General features: G+C 41.1%; 1 protein-coding gene across 3 annotated transcripts in view; it reads left to right on the forward strand.

Annotated features, from left to right (window-relative positions):
• Positions 1-20,668, forward strand: part of LOC108888772 (sodium/calcium exchanger 3) — an 88,851-nt gene that overhangs the window by 59,260 nt on the left and 8,923 nt on the right. For 2 of the 3 annotated variants that reach the window (XM_018684932.2, XM_018684930.2), the window contains 5 exons: positions 12,395-12,501; positions 15,957-16,081; positions 16,838-16,873; positions 17,543-17,642; positions 18,622-18,894. In XM_018684932.2, the coding sequence (XP_018540448.1) occupies positions 12,395-12,501; positions 15,957-16,081; positions 16,838-16,873; positions 17,543-17,642; positions 18,622-18,894 (641 nt within the window). The remainder of the gene's footprint in view (positions 1-12,394; positions 12,502-15,956; positions 16,082-16,837; positions 16,874-17,542; positions 17,643-18,621; positions 18,895-20,668) is intronic. The other variant, XM_018684931.2, reaches the window with a different exon arrangement.

The raw sequence follows: 20,668 nt of genomic DNA on the forward strand, positions 1-20,668 counted from the left end.
CATCTCTTTCATCTTTCTGTCCCCCTATTTTCCCTTATTCTCTCCTTCTATCATCGTTTCTCTCTTCCTTTATCTTTCCCCAACTCTCCATCGCCATCTGAATATCATGCCCTGATCTGCCCCTCATTCCTCAACATGCATCCATCTATCACTCTATCCTTCCTCTCCTTTATTAATCTCTGTAGATATCTTCTCTGTCTCCCTCTTCATTTTACAGGATGATATATCATCCTTTTGCCGTTTTATCGTCCACCCATCCGTTCCTTCTCACCTCTTCTGCTCTCTCCTTTGCTGCATCGCTTCTTCTTACCGCTTCATCATTTGCCCTCCATCTTTATCACCCCTCACTTTACTATCCTCCTCCTGCATCCTTCTTTCCTTTAAGTTTGTTGTTCTTTTTTTTCTTTTGTGTGTAGTGAATGATGAAGTTTGAACAATGTGTGTTTGTGGGAGAAAAAGAGGAATTAAGAAAGTTTGGCCGGTGCTTTTTAAAGGTTAGCCTAAGGCAGGCTTTAAATACACACACATACGTATGCGCGAACACACCGACATTTTTTGTAAGCCGTTATTAGTGTACTCTACGGCTTGTGATTATTGATTTCTTTAGCATGCCATAAATGCATTGCCAACAAAGCTTAGTGCAGAGACGACTTTCAGTTTTAATGGTCAGTAAATAGAAACACTGTAGAAGGGTGAATAGCTGGTGAAGGGTAAACTGGAAAGAGAGACATGCATGCAAAGGAGACATGAACAAACAAAGTGGAAGAGGGAGACATGAATTTGAAAATATCCTCTGTTGTGCACTTGAGAGTGTACAGATTCAACTAAGTGCATATTGAATGAAAAGGAGGAGGAAGCGGTGGGTGGGGGAAAGAGGGGGGAAGGTTGGTACTGAGGCTGTAAAAAGAGGGTGATTTAAGACAGTGCAGACTGATATGAAAAGATAAAGGTGAGATGCAGAGAGGTGGAGGCACAAAAATGGAGGAAGAAAGGGGAACCAAGGGAGAAAGAGTAAATTGGCAACTGTTAGATAATGTGTTATTATATGGTGATAATAATGCCATGTTTTGTGTTTACAGCGTCTTGTACTGCCCCAGTTCACAAAAAAATCTGTTTTAAAATGCACAGAACCTTTAAATGCATTAAAATAGTCAGACAGCGTGAAAACTGACATTATGTGATGTTGTGTTGTTCTAAATGGCTTAAACATCTTATTAAACCTTATGGGAATGTCTTTGAAGATCCTAGTCTCATTTTCCCACAGTGAGATGATCTGTGAGAAGTGAAGATTGAAATCAGTCTTGTGTGTGAGGCATGTGGCCATAGAAATCAGTTACATTCAACACTGGATCTCCCTCTTTAACCCATAACCCTATATTATTATTATATCCCAGTGTTTTATAGTTATCTAATATTACACTAGTATAATTTAAAAAGTTAACACAAGAGTGAATTGCTGTGTTTTATCACGTCACGTCTAAATGTTATTACATTATTAACAGGTACAAAATACAGCTGGGGAATTGTATGGTCAATTACATTAGCTTTTATAATTCACATATATTACAGTACCATTTGACACACAGTAATATTCTTTGTGGATTTTGCTTTTTCACTCTAATTTCCCCTGATGGTCAATGATAAAACCTGTCATGACCGCCACGTTATAAGCACATTTGTGCAGGTATTATGAATGATAGATAAAAGACAGATAGATGGACAGAGGGGACACGGGAGGAGAGGGTGGGTGTCAGAGGAAGATGAATAGGTCCAGGGACAAGCAGTAAATGAGAATGCTAGGAGAGAGAGAGAAGGAGAAAGACGAATGGAAGGTGGAGGGGGGGCGAGACAGAAAGACAGACACATGCAGAGTTCAGGAGAAAGCAAGACAGATGAATTGCTGGGAGAAAAGACAAGAGGGAGAGGAAAGGGCAGGTGGAGGTGGGTGGAGAGAGAACAGGAGCAAAAGATGGCTAGAGGCAGGGAAGTAAAACAAATAGGGCAGGAGGAAGAAAGGAAGCAACAATGGATGAGGAGAATGGCTCACATTTAGTGGAGCCAACTGTTGGCACCCTGGGTGGTGAATGGAGGGATGAGAGGAGGAAAAGAGGGGAGAGAAGGAGGAGGAACAAGTGAGGGAGATTGAGGGGTGGGAAATAGGGGAGCGGTAGTTTTTCCTGTGCCAGGGGCAGGGAGAGAATTAGGATGTGAGTGTGTGTGTGTGAGTGAAAGCCTTTGGCAGTCGGCCGCATGCAGGCTTGGCAGCGGTTGGCATATATATATATATATATATATATATATATATATATAGCAGGGTCAGCGTGGGTCAGCCATTACAAGCTCACGCTGTGCAGCCAAATATCTTCTATACCCACCAGACTTCATTTCAAATTCTAGTGTAGATTAACACTGGGTTGCCAACTGGCCCCAAAACTCCAGGGCCCTAAAAGCTCCAGGCTTAGTTGTGTCAAGTGGTTTGTGCTAATTTAATTGAAGATTTGTTGAAAAATATGCACTAGATGGGTTCTGTTTTAATATCAAATCTGACCTCAAAGAGGATCTCTGTGTCATAATACAGTTTCACAGTTTCAGGACTGTCATTTTTTCAGTATTGAGCTTATCTGTAGCATATTTTTGAGTTCATATGTGTTTAATGAGTTTATCACAGTAAGTAACTCACAGTAAATCTGGGGCCAGCTTGTATTCTGGCCAGAGTGGAAGGACATGGTGGAGATCACAAAGTTTCAAACCATACAAAATAATTTCAGAATTTTGAGGAAATATGTAGAAAATAATGATTGAATGTTTGAATAGCTTCAGTGAAGAAGTAGAGCACATCAACATGTACTGTCAGACAGTGAGGAATGAGGTGACTTCAACAGCCTTAAAGCTGGAACAAAAGAGGAAAACTGATCCTAAACTAAATGTCCTAATGTCAAATCCAAACAACACAGAGGCTTGTGAAACAGATTTTGCCTTAGTGTTATGACATTCTTCAAACAGCTTGGATCTCCATGGCAGCACCCTATTTGACCAGGACATAAATATCTGATGAGAAGTGTTAAAACATACATGAGAACAGACGAGATGAGAGAGAGAGAGAGAGAGAGAGAGAGGAGGGGGATAAGAGAACAAGGGATGACAACAGAAGAGGAGGAAGGACATGTGCCAGTCGCTCATCTATCTCTCTTTGTCTGTTTGTCTTCAACACTGCCTGTTTTTCATCATTTCTCCACAATGATAAAGATGGAGGATGAGTAAGGAGTGGTTAAAATGAAGTGATGTCTGTCTGTCTGGCTGTCTGGCTATTTTTCTGTGTGTTGTCTTTGTCTCATTTTTTACTCATTCTCTTTGTCTTGTCCCTCGTTTTCTTCAAAAATCTATCTCCCAGCCTGCATTTCACTCACTTTGTCTTTAATCTCTTCATCTGCTGGTCTCTATTGACTGATCCATCCTTCATCCTTACTTTCATTGGCTTATTTCTGTTTTGTATTTCCATACCCTTTGTCTCAATTTCCCTTTTTTGTTTTCTCTGCCAAGCACCTCTTTATCCTCTCCTCCATTCTCATTTCTATCCGTCCATCCATCCATGCCTCCATGCATCTCTGCGCTCTGTGAAAAACCAATGGTGATGTATAATTGAAAGCCAGTAAAAGGGTTTGCAGCGGGGGGAAGAGCGGAACTGGCAGCCGTAACATTTAAACAACATTTTCTGAAACACAACAACAACATCGGGAGAACAGGGTGGCTATTATGTATCTTGGTCATCTCCATGGCAACTGCCTAATGACAGCTTGAAGTTGAAACACTGTCAAGCTGAAGAGTCTGGGACATACTGTGTGCTGTGTGCTGTACAAGTTTTATATTTATACAGTTACAAAAACAGATTAAGAATCTGTAATTGCATGGCAGCTGCAAATCCAATTAGCATTTAGTTTACAAGTACAGGTGACACTGTAACTGTGAAAATCTGCATGGTGTTTTACATTTTAGTTCACTTTTTACAAAATAACAGCTGCCTATTTCTGACACCTGAGGCACTAAGTGAATTGCTGCCTTGTGAATGAATTATAATTATTCTAACAACAATGGTTGTCACCGTTTGGGTTAAAGTTTTCCTGTGTCTGTCCTGTGTACCATCTTCCAGGAGTGAATTGTTCTCCAGTCCTTCCCGAGAAGGATGCAAAATGGCTGACAACACAAGCTGTTACATAAACTATTACATAAAGTCAAAGTGTTTGGGTAAGCCCCTGACCCATGATGAACGAGCCACATCAAAAAAAAAAAAAAAAAAAAAAAACAACCTCTCAGCTGACTCACAGATTCATATGCTCTCATTAAAGTCGGGCGATTCTCTTCGGAGGCAAACTGTGGGCTGTGATTCTTCTGTACCCAAAACCCGTCAACTGTCAGGCCGGGATCCTGATATAGTCTTCTCTCGCTTTTTGAATGGACACAAATTACACAAGGAAGGCAAACTGCCATGTAAAAATGGCAGGAGTCTGGGTCTGTCTGTCTCATATGATTGAAGTCATGAGCCTCAAATCTTCAGCTACACTAAGCCCTCGTTCCTGACTCCCCGCACTGTCAGTCTGAATCAAATTCTGTTTCTTTTTTTACATGCATAGTGTAAGAAAGCTGTTAATGAAGTGTGGAGTGCTGCGAATGTGTTTAGGTTATATGAAATACAGAGGCTGTTCATTACTAATTCACTTCCATTCACTCATTTTTGATCATTTTGCATATTTCCTTTAAATTTTAATGTTTTTTTCTCCCCGTCGCTTTCACTTTTTCTCCCTCTTGGAAACTGTTAAGTGCAGTCTTTTCCTCATGAGACCTTCTCCAAGTGACGCATCACACACGCAACAGAGGCAGAAAGAGATGCAACATTCTCAATTAGGACATGTACAGTAAATCAGCAGAGACAAGCAGCAGTTTTTACTTTCCTGCTCTAAATAGAAACATATCAGAAGAATATATTTATCAAAATATGACAACAGAAAGAACACAAACATCCACAGGTCACATCCTCCCATGTGAATCTAATGAAGAGTCACGTTGTTTATGTCACAGGCCATCTTTTGCAACAATGGCTGACACCCAGCACCCATTCATGCAAATGAAGCATGCTGAATTTGAATTGATGAGGAGGGAGAGGCAGAGAGTTTGCGGGGGATAGATGATGATCGGGGGAGAAATGAAAGTGTGTTTATGTTCATGTAAGTGATTCACGCAGACTGTGTGCTATACTGCCGCTACTCTTCGTGTGTGTACTGTATATTATATGTTTGTGTCAGCTCCTATCTGTTCTACTCTACTTTAAACCCCATGGGAGAAGTCGTAGCAATGCTTACATGCTTTCTCAGCCTAGTCCAACCATCATGTGGGCAACACTTGGGATCAAACCTCATCAGTTTCTCACCAAAATCACTTCTTCTTTTTCTCCCCTCCTCTTCTACATTATCCTGCTATATCTCAGCTTCTTTTCTTCTACCCTTCATTTCTCTTTTTCTCTCAGTCTTTTCCTTCATCCCCTCTCTTCTGTTTTACACTGGACATTTCTTGCCACTATTGTTCTTCCTCACCCTCTCATTCATCCTTCTTTTTCTCCTCCACTCCCAGTGGATAACAGTACAGTAGCTCCTCTGGATTACATGACGCAGATTTGTGCGTGTGGGTATATGTGTGTGTGTGTGTGTGTGTACATGTGGTAATGTATGCTTGATGTGATTTGTGACATAGCTTAATCCTACACAACTTAATACAGATAGGAAGCATTAGCATGCACATACTCTGTGGGTTTTCTATCCAAGACTGATGTGAAGACATACTGTACTTCATCATGTACAATATATGAGGTGTATAAGGGACTGTGATGTGTGTACTGTATGTCTGTGCGTGGGTGATACTCCACTTTTTGTTTTCCTGTCTCCATGGTTTCCATGCCAACCATACATCCTCTATACTGTACCTCCCATAAGTGCTTCAGATCCTAATGTCCCTCCTCCCTCCCTCTACTCCTCTTTCATTTCTCACTCTTCTAAACCTTGTTCCTCTCTGTCCTGGATGACAACAGAGAATCTAGTTCAGGCCATAAACCCAAAGACTGGATCTCTCAAAACGGAAGTTCTCTCAAGTCTCAGTCATGCTGATAGATGGACTGAAGCTGGATTTTTGCTCGCCCTCGAGGTGCTCTGGCTCTTCCACCATACAGAGGAAGCTTCTTATGCAGCAGCTGGATTACAGTCCAGTGTAGGGTTTCACACACTAATTGTCTTAGCGTCATTGCCATACCCTGTACGGATGTGTCACACATTATCAGCTCCATGTTGTGCATTCAAAATCTCGTGAATACTCTTGTTTGCAGAGGCTTTGCTAGCAAGATGCAAATTTGTACAAGAACAAGGAAGATATTTAAATGACAAATGACTGAATTCCATTCAGAAACCCAGCGACTTAATTTTTTTTTTTTTTTTTTTGCCAAGAACAAACTGAAAATACCCTGTGAAATGCTGTTTACAATAAATTGTAAGTAATTCACCAAGTTTTATCTTCAGTTTGATATGGTCCAAGGCCATGTAAAAGCAAGTGGTCATTCACAGGAAGGAGATTTTTACCCTTACAAACGGCTGTTTCAAAAGCCTTCACACTCAACAGCGATCTTCAAAGTTTCATTCTTGATGTTTGATGCCCTTGTAAATAGATTGGACATCTTACCTTGTAATTTTTATTGTCTGTGTGCATTAATCAAAAATTTGAAGCCAAACGTACCAAAAGTAGTATCTGTGGAAGCTGCTCCATGTAAACAGACACTAGCTTTGGCAGATTGGCTGAATGTAGCGTGTCTTGACGCTTACTCCAAAGCATTGTTTGCAGTTGGAAAATCTTTGAAAAGACAGAAAAAAAATCTGTTGGATTTGAAGTATAGTCAAGTGTGATACCCTCGTGCTGAGAACCAGACAGTGTCATCCATGTGCTTTTTTAACTGAGGCTCATTTTTGCCCTGACTATTGAATTTCCTGTGTGAGAGGCAGGGGAAGTTCTGTCTTTTCCTCTTCTATTCTCACCTCAGTTGCTGTTTTTTTTTTCTCTCTCACTTCATATCCTGGCCCTTTCGTCATCTTCCTCATCCTATCCATGTGTCCTGCTTTTCTCAGCCTAATCCTCCTCTTTCTAAAACTTATTCTGTCCCTCAACCTCAAATCATCTCCTGCACCTATCCATCTCTGTCTTCCCACATACACCAGAGATGCAACTTTATTACTCACCACAGCTGGAGACCACTTAGCACGAGTGCATTTGTGGGTGTCACAGGAGTGTGTGTTTTGTGCGGTTTCTCATTATGCGTTCCATGATATCATTGAGAGGGGTAATATCCCTCCCCTTAAGAGCTTTTTATCTCCCTCACTTTCTCTGTTGGCCTCCCTCAAATTGTTTTGTTTGTGTTGCTTCTACTCAGATGAGAAGAGCTGAATGAAGGATTTCTTTCAACCTACCTGCTCCTGTAGAAATGTGCATGTGGGTGGTGTGTGTGTGTGTGTGTGTGTGCGCGACAGAGACAGAAAGATTTAGACTGACTCATATCACTTGATCGCACACAGCTCTGCTCCACATTTTTGCCTTTCTGCACTTTCTACTATCTCTAAATACTAAAAAGCTGCTGTCGCTCTGAATCCTACTAACTCCAATGTTGGCAGTTTTCACACTGATTTATTTACTTTTGAAGTCATTCCTGATAGTGTGACAGTAGATAGCGCAGAACAGCATTTTAGTAGAAAGAAACCTCAGTTATTAGATTATCAGCATTACAACAAGAAAAGTCAGAGGTATTAGGTCACACAAAGTATTGAGTTGTGTGCCTGCAGTTGTAACTGCATCACTGGGGATCCATACACAGCCAGTAGCATCCATTATTTAAGTAAAAGTTTATGGCCTGCAAAGATTCTTATTTGTAAAAGAAGAGTCAAGCACAGTGGACTCCACCTTTTGCTTTAGGAAAACGATGGCCTTGTGGCCTCCATCGTTGTTCAAGTTTTACACTCCTTACAATGAATTTTTTATGATCCCAATTTTGCTGTGTTGCAGCAATTCTCTCACTGTGTGTGTCTGCTTGTTTGTGTGTGTGTGTGTGTGTGTGTGTGTGTGTGAGAGAGAGAGAGAGAGAGAGATTTAGAGGCAGAAACGGTAAAACTGGAGTGTGTGTATAAATCAAGCTCACTCAAGAAAATGAGTTGTTTGCTGCTGCGGTTCTCTAAGATGCTCTCTCTCTCTCTCCCTCTCTCTCTCTCTCTTTCTTTCTTGCACTCACACACTTGCTCACAGCACCTAAAAATATGGTGGGCAGTCTTTCATTGCCTGAAACCACACATATGCACGCACACACATAAACACAGGGCTTCCAGTGGTTGTAAATCAAAAGTAGAGCTGGAGCCAGAAGAGAATGGAAAGAGATGGAGACCGAGATATAAAGAGAGGTTTTGTCCATTAAGTAATGTGATGAGGTCTCAACTAATAAAATCAAACTGTCGCTCAATCACTCACCTCTGTAAGAACTTTAAAGCTGCATGCAAACACACATACACTCAAACTCTGCGGTGATAAAAACTTATCCATTAAACTAATTTATAGCCCACTTCATTGTGTTTGGGGCTTTTCAATCATCAATACCTTTTCTAGACCTTTTTTCACTCTGTCACTCTCCTTTTTCTTCGCCTTTCTCAGTCTCTATTCCTGGCAGTGCGAGTTCTGTGTTCAGTGAAGTTGGTGTGTATGTGTGTGTGTGTCTGTGTGTCTGTGTTTTGTGTCAGTGTGTTGACAGACCGGGGCACCAAGGCTACTGTCTGACAGAGGAACTTTCTGGGGAGCAGGTGTCAAAAAGTAACAAGGTAGAAATAAAGAGAGAAGGTGAGACAGAGAGAGGGAGAGAGAGAGAGAAGGAGGGAGGGGTGGGGGGAGGTGAGGAACCAAGGTGGGAGAGAAGTAATGTGTTGCATTTAGGATTGTGTCTGTAGGAAGAGCAGCAGAAACTCACAGAGTAAGAAGTTTGTTTGTTGTTTGTCAGGCGGTATCACAGGATGCTGACGTAGTTTTTGGATTAATCAATATCAGCAGATTTCATTTACTCATGGACGGTAGCAGTTGCAGGTCCAGGTCCAATTCTTAAATCATTTTTGTCTGCTCTAACATTTTCAGGGCATCTTGTGTTTGACTGGAAACTTGTTTGGATTATGAATAGTGATGTAGTTATTAAGGAAAGCTGCAAATTCACTGTGAAATTGTAGCCAGTCCACAACTTTGGTTCAGACTGAAAAACAACTATTGGACGGGCTGTCATGAAATTCACTGTCATGAAATTTCACACAGACATTCACAGTCCCAGAGAATGTATCGTCATGACTTTGGTCTAAAGTAAAATGTCCCCAAAAAGAGGCACACTAGACCCTGGACCACCACTGAGAGTCCCCAGGACCAGTATTCCTAACTCTCAAGTCAGTCCCCTGAGTATATTCACATGTATGACAGAGAGAAAAAAGGGAAAGATTTTGGTTTATGTGATGAAAAGAAAAAAGTTTGAGAGAGAGGAGGAGAAGAAGAGGCTAAGAGAGTCCTAATGAGACAGAGCTGGAGGGAGGAGGGCACAGATGGGAGTGCTGCTACAGCCAGCGCCAACTATGAATAATGAAAACTGTACAGTCAGTGCGTGAAGTGTATGTGTGTGTGTGTGTGTGTGTGTGTGTGTGTGTGTGTGTTGTCTGCAATGTGTAAATTGGCTGGATTCGTGCATACATACGTTAATTAAACCCCCAAGTGTTTAGTTGGATCAACGTTTTCGTGCATGCTTGTGTACATTGAGCTGAATTGTTTGTGTGTTTGCGTTTCGTGTGTACACGCCTCTGTGTTTGTAACGCTGGTGAGGCATGAGAGCATGTGGGGGTGGCTCGCTGTCTGTTCATACAAACCACAATCTGTGTAATGTGCATGATGCGCAACATGAAAAACATTATGTGTGCATATCCACTGTGTGTGTGTGCGCTTGTGATTTGTCTATATGTGTATATGCAAGGTAAACTGTAATCCTTCACTGTGTGTGTGTGTGTGTGTGTGTGTGTGTGTGTGTGTGTGTGTGTGTGTATGTGTGTGTGCGTGTGCATTCTTGTCCCCCCGGGTGAACTCAGTGTGTATTGAGTCGTAACCCTTTGTATATCAGTGAATTCTGTGCATTACTCACACTCCTCCTTCAGCCTCTTTCTGTCTCTGTTTCCTTCTTTTTCTTCTTTACTCCTCTCTCTCTCTCTCTCTCTCTCATCCTACCCTATTGTAAGTACGTCTTTTTTCCTTTTTTCCCCAAACTCTTTTTCCTCTCCTCTCTCCCCCCTCTCTCTCATCTCTATCTCTCTCTAGCCTCTTACATCTGTCTTTTCTGTTGACACACCTGTCAGTCTTTCCATTCTCAGGGAGTATATGTGCAGTTTACAGTGGCAACAGTAGCAGATTTACCATCAACGTTCTCAGTTGGAACAGAATGAGTCCTTGATTTCAGATGGAGGTAGAAAAAAAACAGTCCTCTCATGTCTTTCATTGACACCATGATTCATCTCCTTTCAATTCAGGTTATATTTTTAAAGTATATTGTTAGATAAGAAATACAGGCAGATGACTGGAAATGAAAAGAAGTCAGCTGGGAGATATAAGACACATTTCATCTCTCTCCCTCTTCCTTAAATGAGTTTATGTGTAGTTGTAAAGTGATTTTTTCCTCCTCTGTTTCACATCTGACTACATAATGTTTTAATTTCGTTTTGCAACATTGTTGAGAGTTGGCTCGAGCTGATGTGGTGCTAGAAATAGCAAATCCAGCCAGTTTTATCCACTGTTGCTGTGACAGCTCACCAATGAAAACAATGTGCTTCCACTTCTCTACACCTCCATCACTCTCTCACATCCCTCTCTCCGTCCTCCCAGGTATGCTACCCCCCTCCTTCTCTCCCTCCTGTTTTTCTCTGTTGAACCGAAGCCTATTTGCGGCTTCAGAGTCAACATGGCTGACAGTGAAGCATATGATGACACAGCCAGGTGGAAATGAACGCTCTCTCTTCCTCTCTGCCTGTCAGATGCAGATGGAGTGTTGAAATGAAGATTATATACTGTGGGTGAAACAGGCCAGAAAGAGACTGATTTACCCTGAGGCACCAAAACTTCTACATGTGCATGTTGGTGCCCTGTGAATGTTTTAAAATTAGGGGAAGAATTAGTTATACTGCAGATTAGGGATACCGCATTTTTTCAATCCAATTACAAGTACAAGCCCAACTGAACGTCACGCTGCCGTAAAGTGGTATCAGGTGCTGTGGTATCGGGACAGGAACAGGGTATCGGACAGATAACCAATGCTGGTATCAGTATCGGTGCATCCCTACTGCAGATAATGGTTACAGTTAAAGCAGAAAGCGCTATTGAGCAATGTTTTTAAAAGTGGTGTTTGTATTATTTACGTGCACAAAAATGCTCATAATGCAAGCACTTGGTTGATGCCAAACTCTTCCTGACATAACACTATTGCAGTGATGGAGGTGACAGCATGCAGAGAAGCAAAGCAATGTGCCATGCAGGAGAGTAAAGTCAACGAGCAGATGTAAACATTGTACGATTGAAATTATTTGAAACATCAGCTCTGAAAATGTTTAATGTAGATGGAATACAGTGTTAAGCATGGAGGTGTGTTTTGGTGAGAGATGTTCCAGGAAGTCCTATAAACACAGGGCTGTGCTTACAGTGTCTCTAAACGAGCTTTAGTCACATAGTGACTAATATACAGTATGACAAGAATGTTTCTGAACAGAGTTACTGAAAACACATATTTCAAGTTAAATAATGCTCCATCTCTGAATATCCTGACAGAGGTGATGACAAACACATCATATTGCTCAGTCACACTGTGCACACTGTTTTCTCTCACTTAACTTGTTAAGGTTTGGCTGAGGCATGCGTCCCCTCAAAACTCTCTGTGCTGCATTTTGGGGCTCTCCCCTGGGTGCTCCTAATTGAAAATGTCTCAGCAGTGGCTGGACTGTGCATTGCATCACTGTCAGCTGGGGACAAATTAGCAGCCTCATGTAGTGTCTCACTGAGCCACGTCGACTTGGGCCACAGCCTTTGTCTTTGCAGAGGCTCCTCATCATCCTCTGCAAGAGAAAACAGAGGAGTGCAAATTCAGTCTTGTTAATTTTTGTGTTTTGTAATTTTATTGTATTTGTTACTTAAGGTTAGCTTTCCCAGTTTTAATAGAGCACGCACCGTGAGCACCCTTTTATTATGAGGCAGGGCATAAAACTAAAAAGGTTAATTGTCTGGAATGCACTCACTCTGTCTCATCATTTGCTTCTCTTTTTAACAGGAAGATCATCGAGGTGAAGATTATTGACGATGAAGAGTATGAGAAGAACAAGACCTTCACCATCGAGCTGGGAGAGCCGGTTCTGTTGGAGATAGGACAGAAACATGGTGGGTCCGTCTGCCTATGTCCATGTGTGTCTGTGTGTGTGTGTGTGTAGCTGTTCAAGGAGAATATCAAGAATTCAAGAGCGCGAGCAGGAACAAGGAGAGTGCCACTGCCACTGCACCTATCTCTTATAAACAGAGCGAGGCCTGCATTGATTGTCTGAAGCCTCCGATCTAAACCCAGATTAGCTTGGGAAACATTTTACTTTGAACCACTAAGGACCTGGCTTGGATTTAGAAAACATCATGCTCAAGCTGTTAGGTTTTTAATACATCAACATCTTTGTCACATAATGTTGGATTGCACAGATAACAGGAGAACAGGATTAATCACCTACCCCAAGCAGCATTTGGTCCACTTTGTTGCCATCGACTCCACATAAATAGGTAATATCATTAATAGCCAGATGCTGCTCTGAATACTCAGTGTGTACTGGGATCACAATAGGATTTCACTGAGCTAAACAGCAAGAAAAAAGCAGATTGAACAATTTGCAGTTCATTCCTGCCTGATGAACTATGCTGATCAAGTTCCTTTCTCAGGGGCAGCTCTGCTCTGTCATTTCCTACTTTCCAGTTACCAAAAAGCTTAGAAATCCATGAATCTAAAATGTCTAAGCCCTTCAACATTCTTTAAGAATGTAGAAAGCTTTAGTTGAAATTTAAAAAGGCTCATTACAGCAGGCAGACAGTTAATCTCTGGCAGGTGATTCAAGGCTAAAAGAGCACCAACGCTGAAAGTCAATAAGTAATTTCTGCAGCTTGTTCTGCTTTAACGTTCCTCTTCAAATGAATTTTGCACAAGGTTGAAAGTTTACAAGATGAAAGAAAAGACAAAAAAGAAATCTAGGGAAACTTTCCTTTTACCATTTCACCTAAATGAGGCTTTTCTCGTATCATTTAACTTAATTTCACTCCTTTTGTTTCTTGGCTTTCTTTATTTTTCCTCTCTCATCCTCATTAGTTTTAGTCTTCCAGCACTGTGTTCTTGCATTTTGTGTTATTAATGGGATAACATGTATACATCTAACCTCAAGCACAGTGGTTCCCTACCTGGGCTCCTAAATCACTCTGGTTGAAATGGTCACAGCCAGTAGACATATGCAATTAGTAACAGAGGGTCACAACCCCATCTCTCTTTTTTACTTTTGCTGGTGACAAGGCTTTATGGATGGCAGTGTTGGTTAGTCAGTCTGTTAGACAGACTGCAATGACATGTGCTGACATTCAGAGGCATTCACAAGATGAAGTTTTGAGTTTTGAGCAAAATGTCAGGGACAGCCATGAAATTTGGGATGTGACATTCATCCCCTCAGGATGCATTTTAACAGCTGTGGTGATCCCATCACTTCTCATCTAGTGTCATCATCAGGTCAGATTTTCAATTTGAAACTTTGGATTATGATCAAATACCTGCAGAACCTATGACACCCCCCTCAGCTTTGACTGTACTTTGTGTTTAGACCTAATTAGCAAATGTTAGCATGCTAACACGATACATTAAGATGGTGCTAAACGTTGTACATGCTGAACATCAGCACAGTTGTGGTTAGCATCTTGATGTTAGCATTTAGCTTGTAGCACTTGCCTAAAAAGCCTCTTAGAGCTGCTAGTGTGGTTACAGACTTTGTTATTTTCAAATGTGGTCCCTCTCATTATTATGTCCTGCTGTTGGCCTTTGGAGGTCATGAACAGCCAAGTACTTGTTCCAATAGATAGAAAGTTACCAGCTACTTTTATTAACCTGCCAGCATGAGAGTTCAAGCCACACCTCTTCTTTACACGTGTCCCAACCAAGCAGCAGAAGTTGATCGCAACAAGGACATGATTCTTTATCAGGTTCCCTCGTGTGAACAACAGGGGTTGTGTTTGATGGAGCCCCCAGCCACAGTCTGGGATTTAAAAAGCCTAGTCCCCACGGTGGTTGACAAGTGTTTTACTGCTCCCTCTGTCTCTTAACATTCAGACTCACACAGAGGCTCTTCATGATGGTGTGAGGGTCCACACTCTGGATGTCAGACATGAAGAGCCAACAGCCTGGGGCATGTTTCATTACAGAGGAAAATAATTGGTTTTATAACACTGTCACAGAACGAGTGGACTGACATTTGCACAGATACACACACTCGGCCACACACATACTGTATCACATACTGTACAGTGGTTTTCACTTGCAGAAGGCCTGCGCTGATAACAGCTGACTCAATTAAAGACTGTCGTCGTGTGTAAGAGTGAGCGAGGAGACATATGGATGGATTATTTAATGGGACAAAATGATAAACTTCTTCGTATTTGTAATAACACGGGATGCTTGATAGCTTGGATTCCCATATGTCACAACAGTATTTGAATATTATCATTTACATTAATGTCTTTCACAACTGATTGCATACATTTCCTAAAGTGAAATCTCAGCAAAACTAATATTAGAGTTCATGCTGCTCTAGTCAAAGTCTAATGAAAAAATTAAATGATACATGACTTGACAAAAGCTGTCAAATCAGCAGATCAATAATAAATAATTCCATAGCAAGTAACAGATGAATGATCCAAGTTTTACTGTAATATATTTTCATATATACTGTGACTTGGAATGTGACATGGGTAGAAACTACAGAGTCATAACCAGAGCTGTCAGAGTTCTGGACACATTATTTCAAATGAGGCAAATCTGATGAGTGGATACTCTCCTGGGATTTGACATTTGAAATGCAACAGTTATTCACCGCAATCTATTTCATTAGTGAGGGCAGTAATGTATTTCTTGAGTGGTTTGTAATGAATTTTTGAAAACAGAGGGAGCCAACCTCTTACTGTTGTGAATAACTCTCAGTTTAGAGTCTTCATTAAACAACTCTGTTAAACATTTGATCCAGGGCTGTAGCCAGGATTACAGAAATGCTTAGATGATCATGCAACTTATCTGTGACAGTTTTGGATAAGAAGTATTTTTTGCCTGCTTTGGTTAGTGAAGTGACCAGTAGGTTTACAGTTATATCATCAGATAAATTCCATGGACATTAAAAAACACACATTTTTATGGTAAATATTACAAAACATGTCTGCATGGAAGCAAAGAAAGTACACTCCTTTCAACATCAGAGCTGATGGTGAAGCATTTGCAACATGGTGTTGCTTAATTAATAAAATTTGACATCTGTTTCCTTATTCCATCAACCTCACCAGAAGATAAATGCAAAAAACAGCAGCATTGGGCCGAATCTACTACAGGAAATGACCGACTGGAGTTAAGACATTTCAAAAGTTGCTAATGCAATGCAGGTACCCATAAATCCAGAGCAGCTTAACCTCAGTACTCACAGTGGTACCAAGGGACCTGCTTATTTATACCTTGTCAGTGGGGAAAAAGAGAAACTCAGTTCCTATCACTGCACTCCTCTAAGATGGCAACTTGCAACCTGCAGCCTGCTGACCCATACATCTCTTTGGTCTCCTAGGTGACTCCAATGAGAACAAGCCATTGGTGGGGGCAGAGGAGGAGGAGGTGGCTAAGATGGGCTGTCCCAGTCTGGGTGAACACACACAACTAGAAGTGATCATAGAAGAGTCCTACGAGTTTAAGGTAAGTGTGTGTGTGTGTGTGTGTGTGTGTGTGTGTGTGTGTGTGTGTGTGTGTGTGTGTGTGTGTGTGTATCTGGTCAGTCAGATTTTAAAAAAATAATGATAATCACCGTTTTGGCAGCCATTACGCCAGCTGTGTTAAATATCACCTAAAAAGTAAACTGACTTAAAATGCAAATTAGAGCTAAAATGATTTAAAGTGAATGTCAGCTACCCCTCTCAGGAGGAAGAATGATTCATTTTGTTAGCATGTAATGGACTCTCTAATGAGATGCTTGTCATTTTGATGGGAGACATGCAAAAGACAACAAATAATTTATTCAAAGTGAGCTGTCATCTTGTTTCAGTTCACAACAGGCCTTATAAGAAGGACATTTGCTGGTACAGTCAACCATTCATCCAGCAAATTAGAAACTATATTGGCTTAGTCACTCAATAAATATTGTATATTAGAAGGAATACGTTTTCAAATTTGATCAGTTTGTAATTTAGACATGGAGAGTTCCTACTTAACATTTTGTGTGCGGCACAAGAAACGCAGCCAGACAAAACAAACTAGATCTATCTGTCTCATGGTCAGCCTTCATTACTTTGCACATTGTCATGTTTTTTCTGCCAATTTCCACTTGAGTTTGCCTGTAATCTGTGATTTTGTTTTTGTCTTTAAATGTGACTGTTCATACTGTACATGTTTGTTGCAGATTTCATTTGCTCATTTGTCCATTTTGTGTCATTTTGTATGTGTGTGCGTGTGCAGAGAGCATTAAATACACTTCTTAGGAGGGCTCAAAAGGTTATCTATTTTCCTCACTGTTTGTCTTTGCATGCAATGTCAGTTCTTCTATCTGTTCGCAGACAATACTGACATGTTTCAGCGCATTATATCCCAATCTATAAACCCTTAATTGTCAGTGGAATTACTCTTATTAAGACTGCTGATAAACAGTGTATTGTTGGTTTTTTTTTCAATGTTGCCTTTCACTTATTAGATAATAAACCATGCAGGGTTTTCTCTTCACAAGGCCCTGTCAGCTGTGTTATGATAATGACTGCTAGTGCAATGCTTCATAGCTGCTGCAAGCTGTTTTGCATCAACATCTTTTATTATTCCCATTCCTCGCTGCTTTAAACAGAAAACTCAACCAGTCTGCCTGAAGGTCTTTCCTAGATTTCATGGGGAGCATCAGTCTAACATGGCACCACAGCCAATTTCATAGTATCGTATTAATTAGCACATCCTTTACCTAAAATTTTCACTGTTATGAAATATCGACTTTGTACATGTATCTTTAAAATGTGGAGGATAATTGAAAGGCTTGAAATCAGCATTTTCTTCTATCTGTGTGGCTGCAAGTGAATTAACAACTTGAGGTTTGTATCTTTCCTGTTCTGCCTGGTCTGTATGTACTTGCATGTTTGCTTTTGTGTGTGTGTGTGTGTGTGTGTGTCTGTCTGTCTGTAGAGTACAGTAGATAAGCTGATCAAGAAGACAAACCTGGCGTTGGTGGTGGGAAGCAGCAGCTGGAGGGAGCAGTTTGTCAGTGCTGTTACTGTCAGTGCAGGTAAAACAGTCTTATATGGATGCGCACACACACACACAGGACATAACACATCATTTTGATTTATGAACAGTGGTTTTGGTTGACAGCTTTCTTGACTTTATTTTGAAAAGATGATGGATGATGAGAGAGAGAGAATTCCTAAAGGTTTGCATCAGCATTATTATTTTGAACCTTTTCATGCATTTATTATAATCTATTCATGGTCCTCTTGTTATGCAGGTTTCCTTGCTTTCAGTGATCTTAATACCAAGTACAGACTATTTCCTCTATTATGCTAGATAAGAAAAAGGTTTTCTTCAATCCTCCTTTAAAGAAATACTTTTTTTGTTTTCTTGACAAGAGAAAATAGATACCACTCCTATATCTGTCCCTATAAAAATATATATGAAGCTGTCAGCAATTAGTTTGACTAGAACTAGAAACAGAGGGAAACACCTAGCTAGGCTCTGTCTAGTGTTTTACCTCTAAAGCTCACTAATTAACACATTCTGTCTGTCTAAAACAAACTCTGCATTGGCTGTTTTTTTGTGAGCAGAATTTGCCTCATGTACAGTTCTGTTTGAGTATGAACATGCTAATGAGGGAGCTTTCAAGCTGTTGGCAGTCAGATGTCATTGGAAAGAGCCAAGCTAGGTGTATAGCTGTGATCTTTATGCTAAGTTCTGCTAATCGCCACCTGGCTCTATCTCTTTCATTAGCAGATCGGTATGAGAGAGGTGTCAGTGTGCTCATCTACTAACTTGTAGCAATAAATCCAATAAGCGTTTTTCCCTAAATGTTGAACTATTTATTTAGTCTGAGAGCTTTTTTATTTTACTGCCTTGGGATAAATTCTTGCTCAAGTTGTCAGTTCCATCAGTCTCACTCTACTTGTCTCTGCTGTTTTTTATCCCTGTCTGTCTCTTCCTCCTTATTTCAATTGTCACGCTGCTATTTTTTGCCATCTTCCACACTTTCAATCTCCTGCCACACCTGAAAGGAGATGATGATGAGGAGGAGAGTGGGGAGGAGCGGCTGCCGTCCTGCTTTGACTACATCATGCACTTCCTCACCGTCTTCTGGAAGGTTCTGTTCGCCTTCGTCCCACCCACAGAGTACTGGAACGGCTGGGCCTGCTTCATCGTCTCAATATCACTTATCGGCGTCCTGACAGCAGTCACCGGCGATCTGGCCTCACACTTTGGCTGCACGATAGGACTGAAGGACTCTGTGACCGCTGTGGTGTTTGTGGCGCTGGGAACATCAGTGCCAGGTGAGTGATTTTATAGTGTGAGTAAATCATATATACATACAGTAACGCTTGAGAATTCTGAAAAAACCAAAGTCAAACTGAAATTAAAGAGAATAAAAATATGTTGTTTTGATTTATCTGATAAAACTGTAATTGTTCTTAAGCTAAGCTAACTAGCTTCAACTGTCTGAAGCTAGTTAATCTAGCTTAAACCTAACATCTGTCCCAAATGTTGTGAAGGGACAGATGTGTTATAGCACCTATGGTTGTAACTAATGCTATGTGGGCTCACCGAAAACACAGAACAAAACATCTCATATTCATAACATTTGTAGGCTACAGGGCCATGGCTACAGGTCCAATCAGTGGTCACCACACAAGTTTAAGGCCCATCTCTAAGTAAGGTCTACTCTCAAATGCTAGTCAGCTGTTACCAAGCGAAATACCCACCCTTAGTTTAGACAGTTTTTCCACAAATATGTCCAAAAAATGTATCTTCTTTTATGTTTCCTCACATCAATAGTGAACAGTAAATAAACAGTAAACATGAAATAAGATGCGTATTTTCCTGAGTGAATAAACAAATAAATGGACAGACTGATGCTCTCTCCTCCATCTGATTTCCCTTGCAGCTGCCCTCAGTAAGCAGGCCCGAAATCAAAATTGAATTGTAAAACCCCAGCTCCATCAGAGCCCTCAGCCTGAGCTCGTCTCTGCTGGGGCAGACGCATCGTCCCAGGGCTTTAATTCAATTCGCTTCCTCATTCCTCTCGTCAGCCGTTTTATTGTTGCCCCTCTGTATGATTTATAGAAATAGCTCCTTTGCTACTCTTCCAGGCGATAACTTTGATGCCTTGTGGCGAGGTCTCCGGAAAATAGTGTTGAATCAATTTCTTCAACAGTCATATTATGTTGTGTGTTGGAATCGGAGGCTGTAAATATGGATTTAATATCCATTATCAGTGTGTGTGTCCTGTCACAAAAATGTTGTTGTTAATTTGTTGGCCTCTCTTGCCTTTCTTCTTCTTCTGCTTTGTCTCCTTTACTCACAATCACTGTTTTCTCTCCCTCCTTTTCCTGTCTCTCTCTCTGTTCCTCCCTCACACTCTCATATTCCACCTCACTTATCTGTTACGCTTGCTCTTGTGCCCCATCCCGGTCAATTTATTATTCTGACTAGGTGTTACCTTGCCTCTCGCTCTCTCTCTCCCGTCCTCTTATTGGATGTTGTGTTTTCACTGTGGTATCATCCATCATACCCAGGTGTGTGTGGGTGAAAATGTGTGTCTGCTCTGCTGAGGTGATGCAAGCCTGTGTGTGACAAGTCCGGCAGGTCATTATAACTTCCACCGGGAGCATGTGCTCCCTTAGAGCATTTGTGTGTGTGTGTGTCTGTGTGTGGTTGTGATCTCCGTAAAAAAGTTGTTAGAAACATTTATCTTCTCTCTTGCTTCCTGGTCTCTGATGTGCACCCCACCCTCCTCCTCTCTCTCAGCCCTCCCCCAGATTTATAAAAGCATTTCTGCGTTATTACATCGGAGACATGCTCGAGGATTATCGGGCCAGTTTACACCAGATTTGCAGATTCAGGCAATTAGAGGCAAATGTTGATCGGGGGCTTGGGTTGAACACTGTGAACTACTAAATGTTTCTGGCTGTTTAAGAGCTTATTTGTAGCCATCTGAGCTATTGTGTGTGGTGTCAGTGTTGTTGTATCTGTGTTGGTGGTGAACAGGTCCTGCAGAGATCAAGGTTTTATCGTCAGAATGGTGAAACAGTTTAAGGTCTTGGTCTA

This window comes from Lates calcarifer, linkage group LG14, assembly GCF_001640805.2.
Source record: "Lates calcarifer isolate ASB-BC8 linkage group LG14, TLL_Latcal_v3, whole genome shotgun sequence".
Lineage (NCBI taxonomy): Eukaryota > Metazoa > Chordata > Actinopteri > Centropomidae > Lates > Lates calcarifer.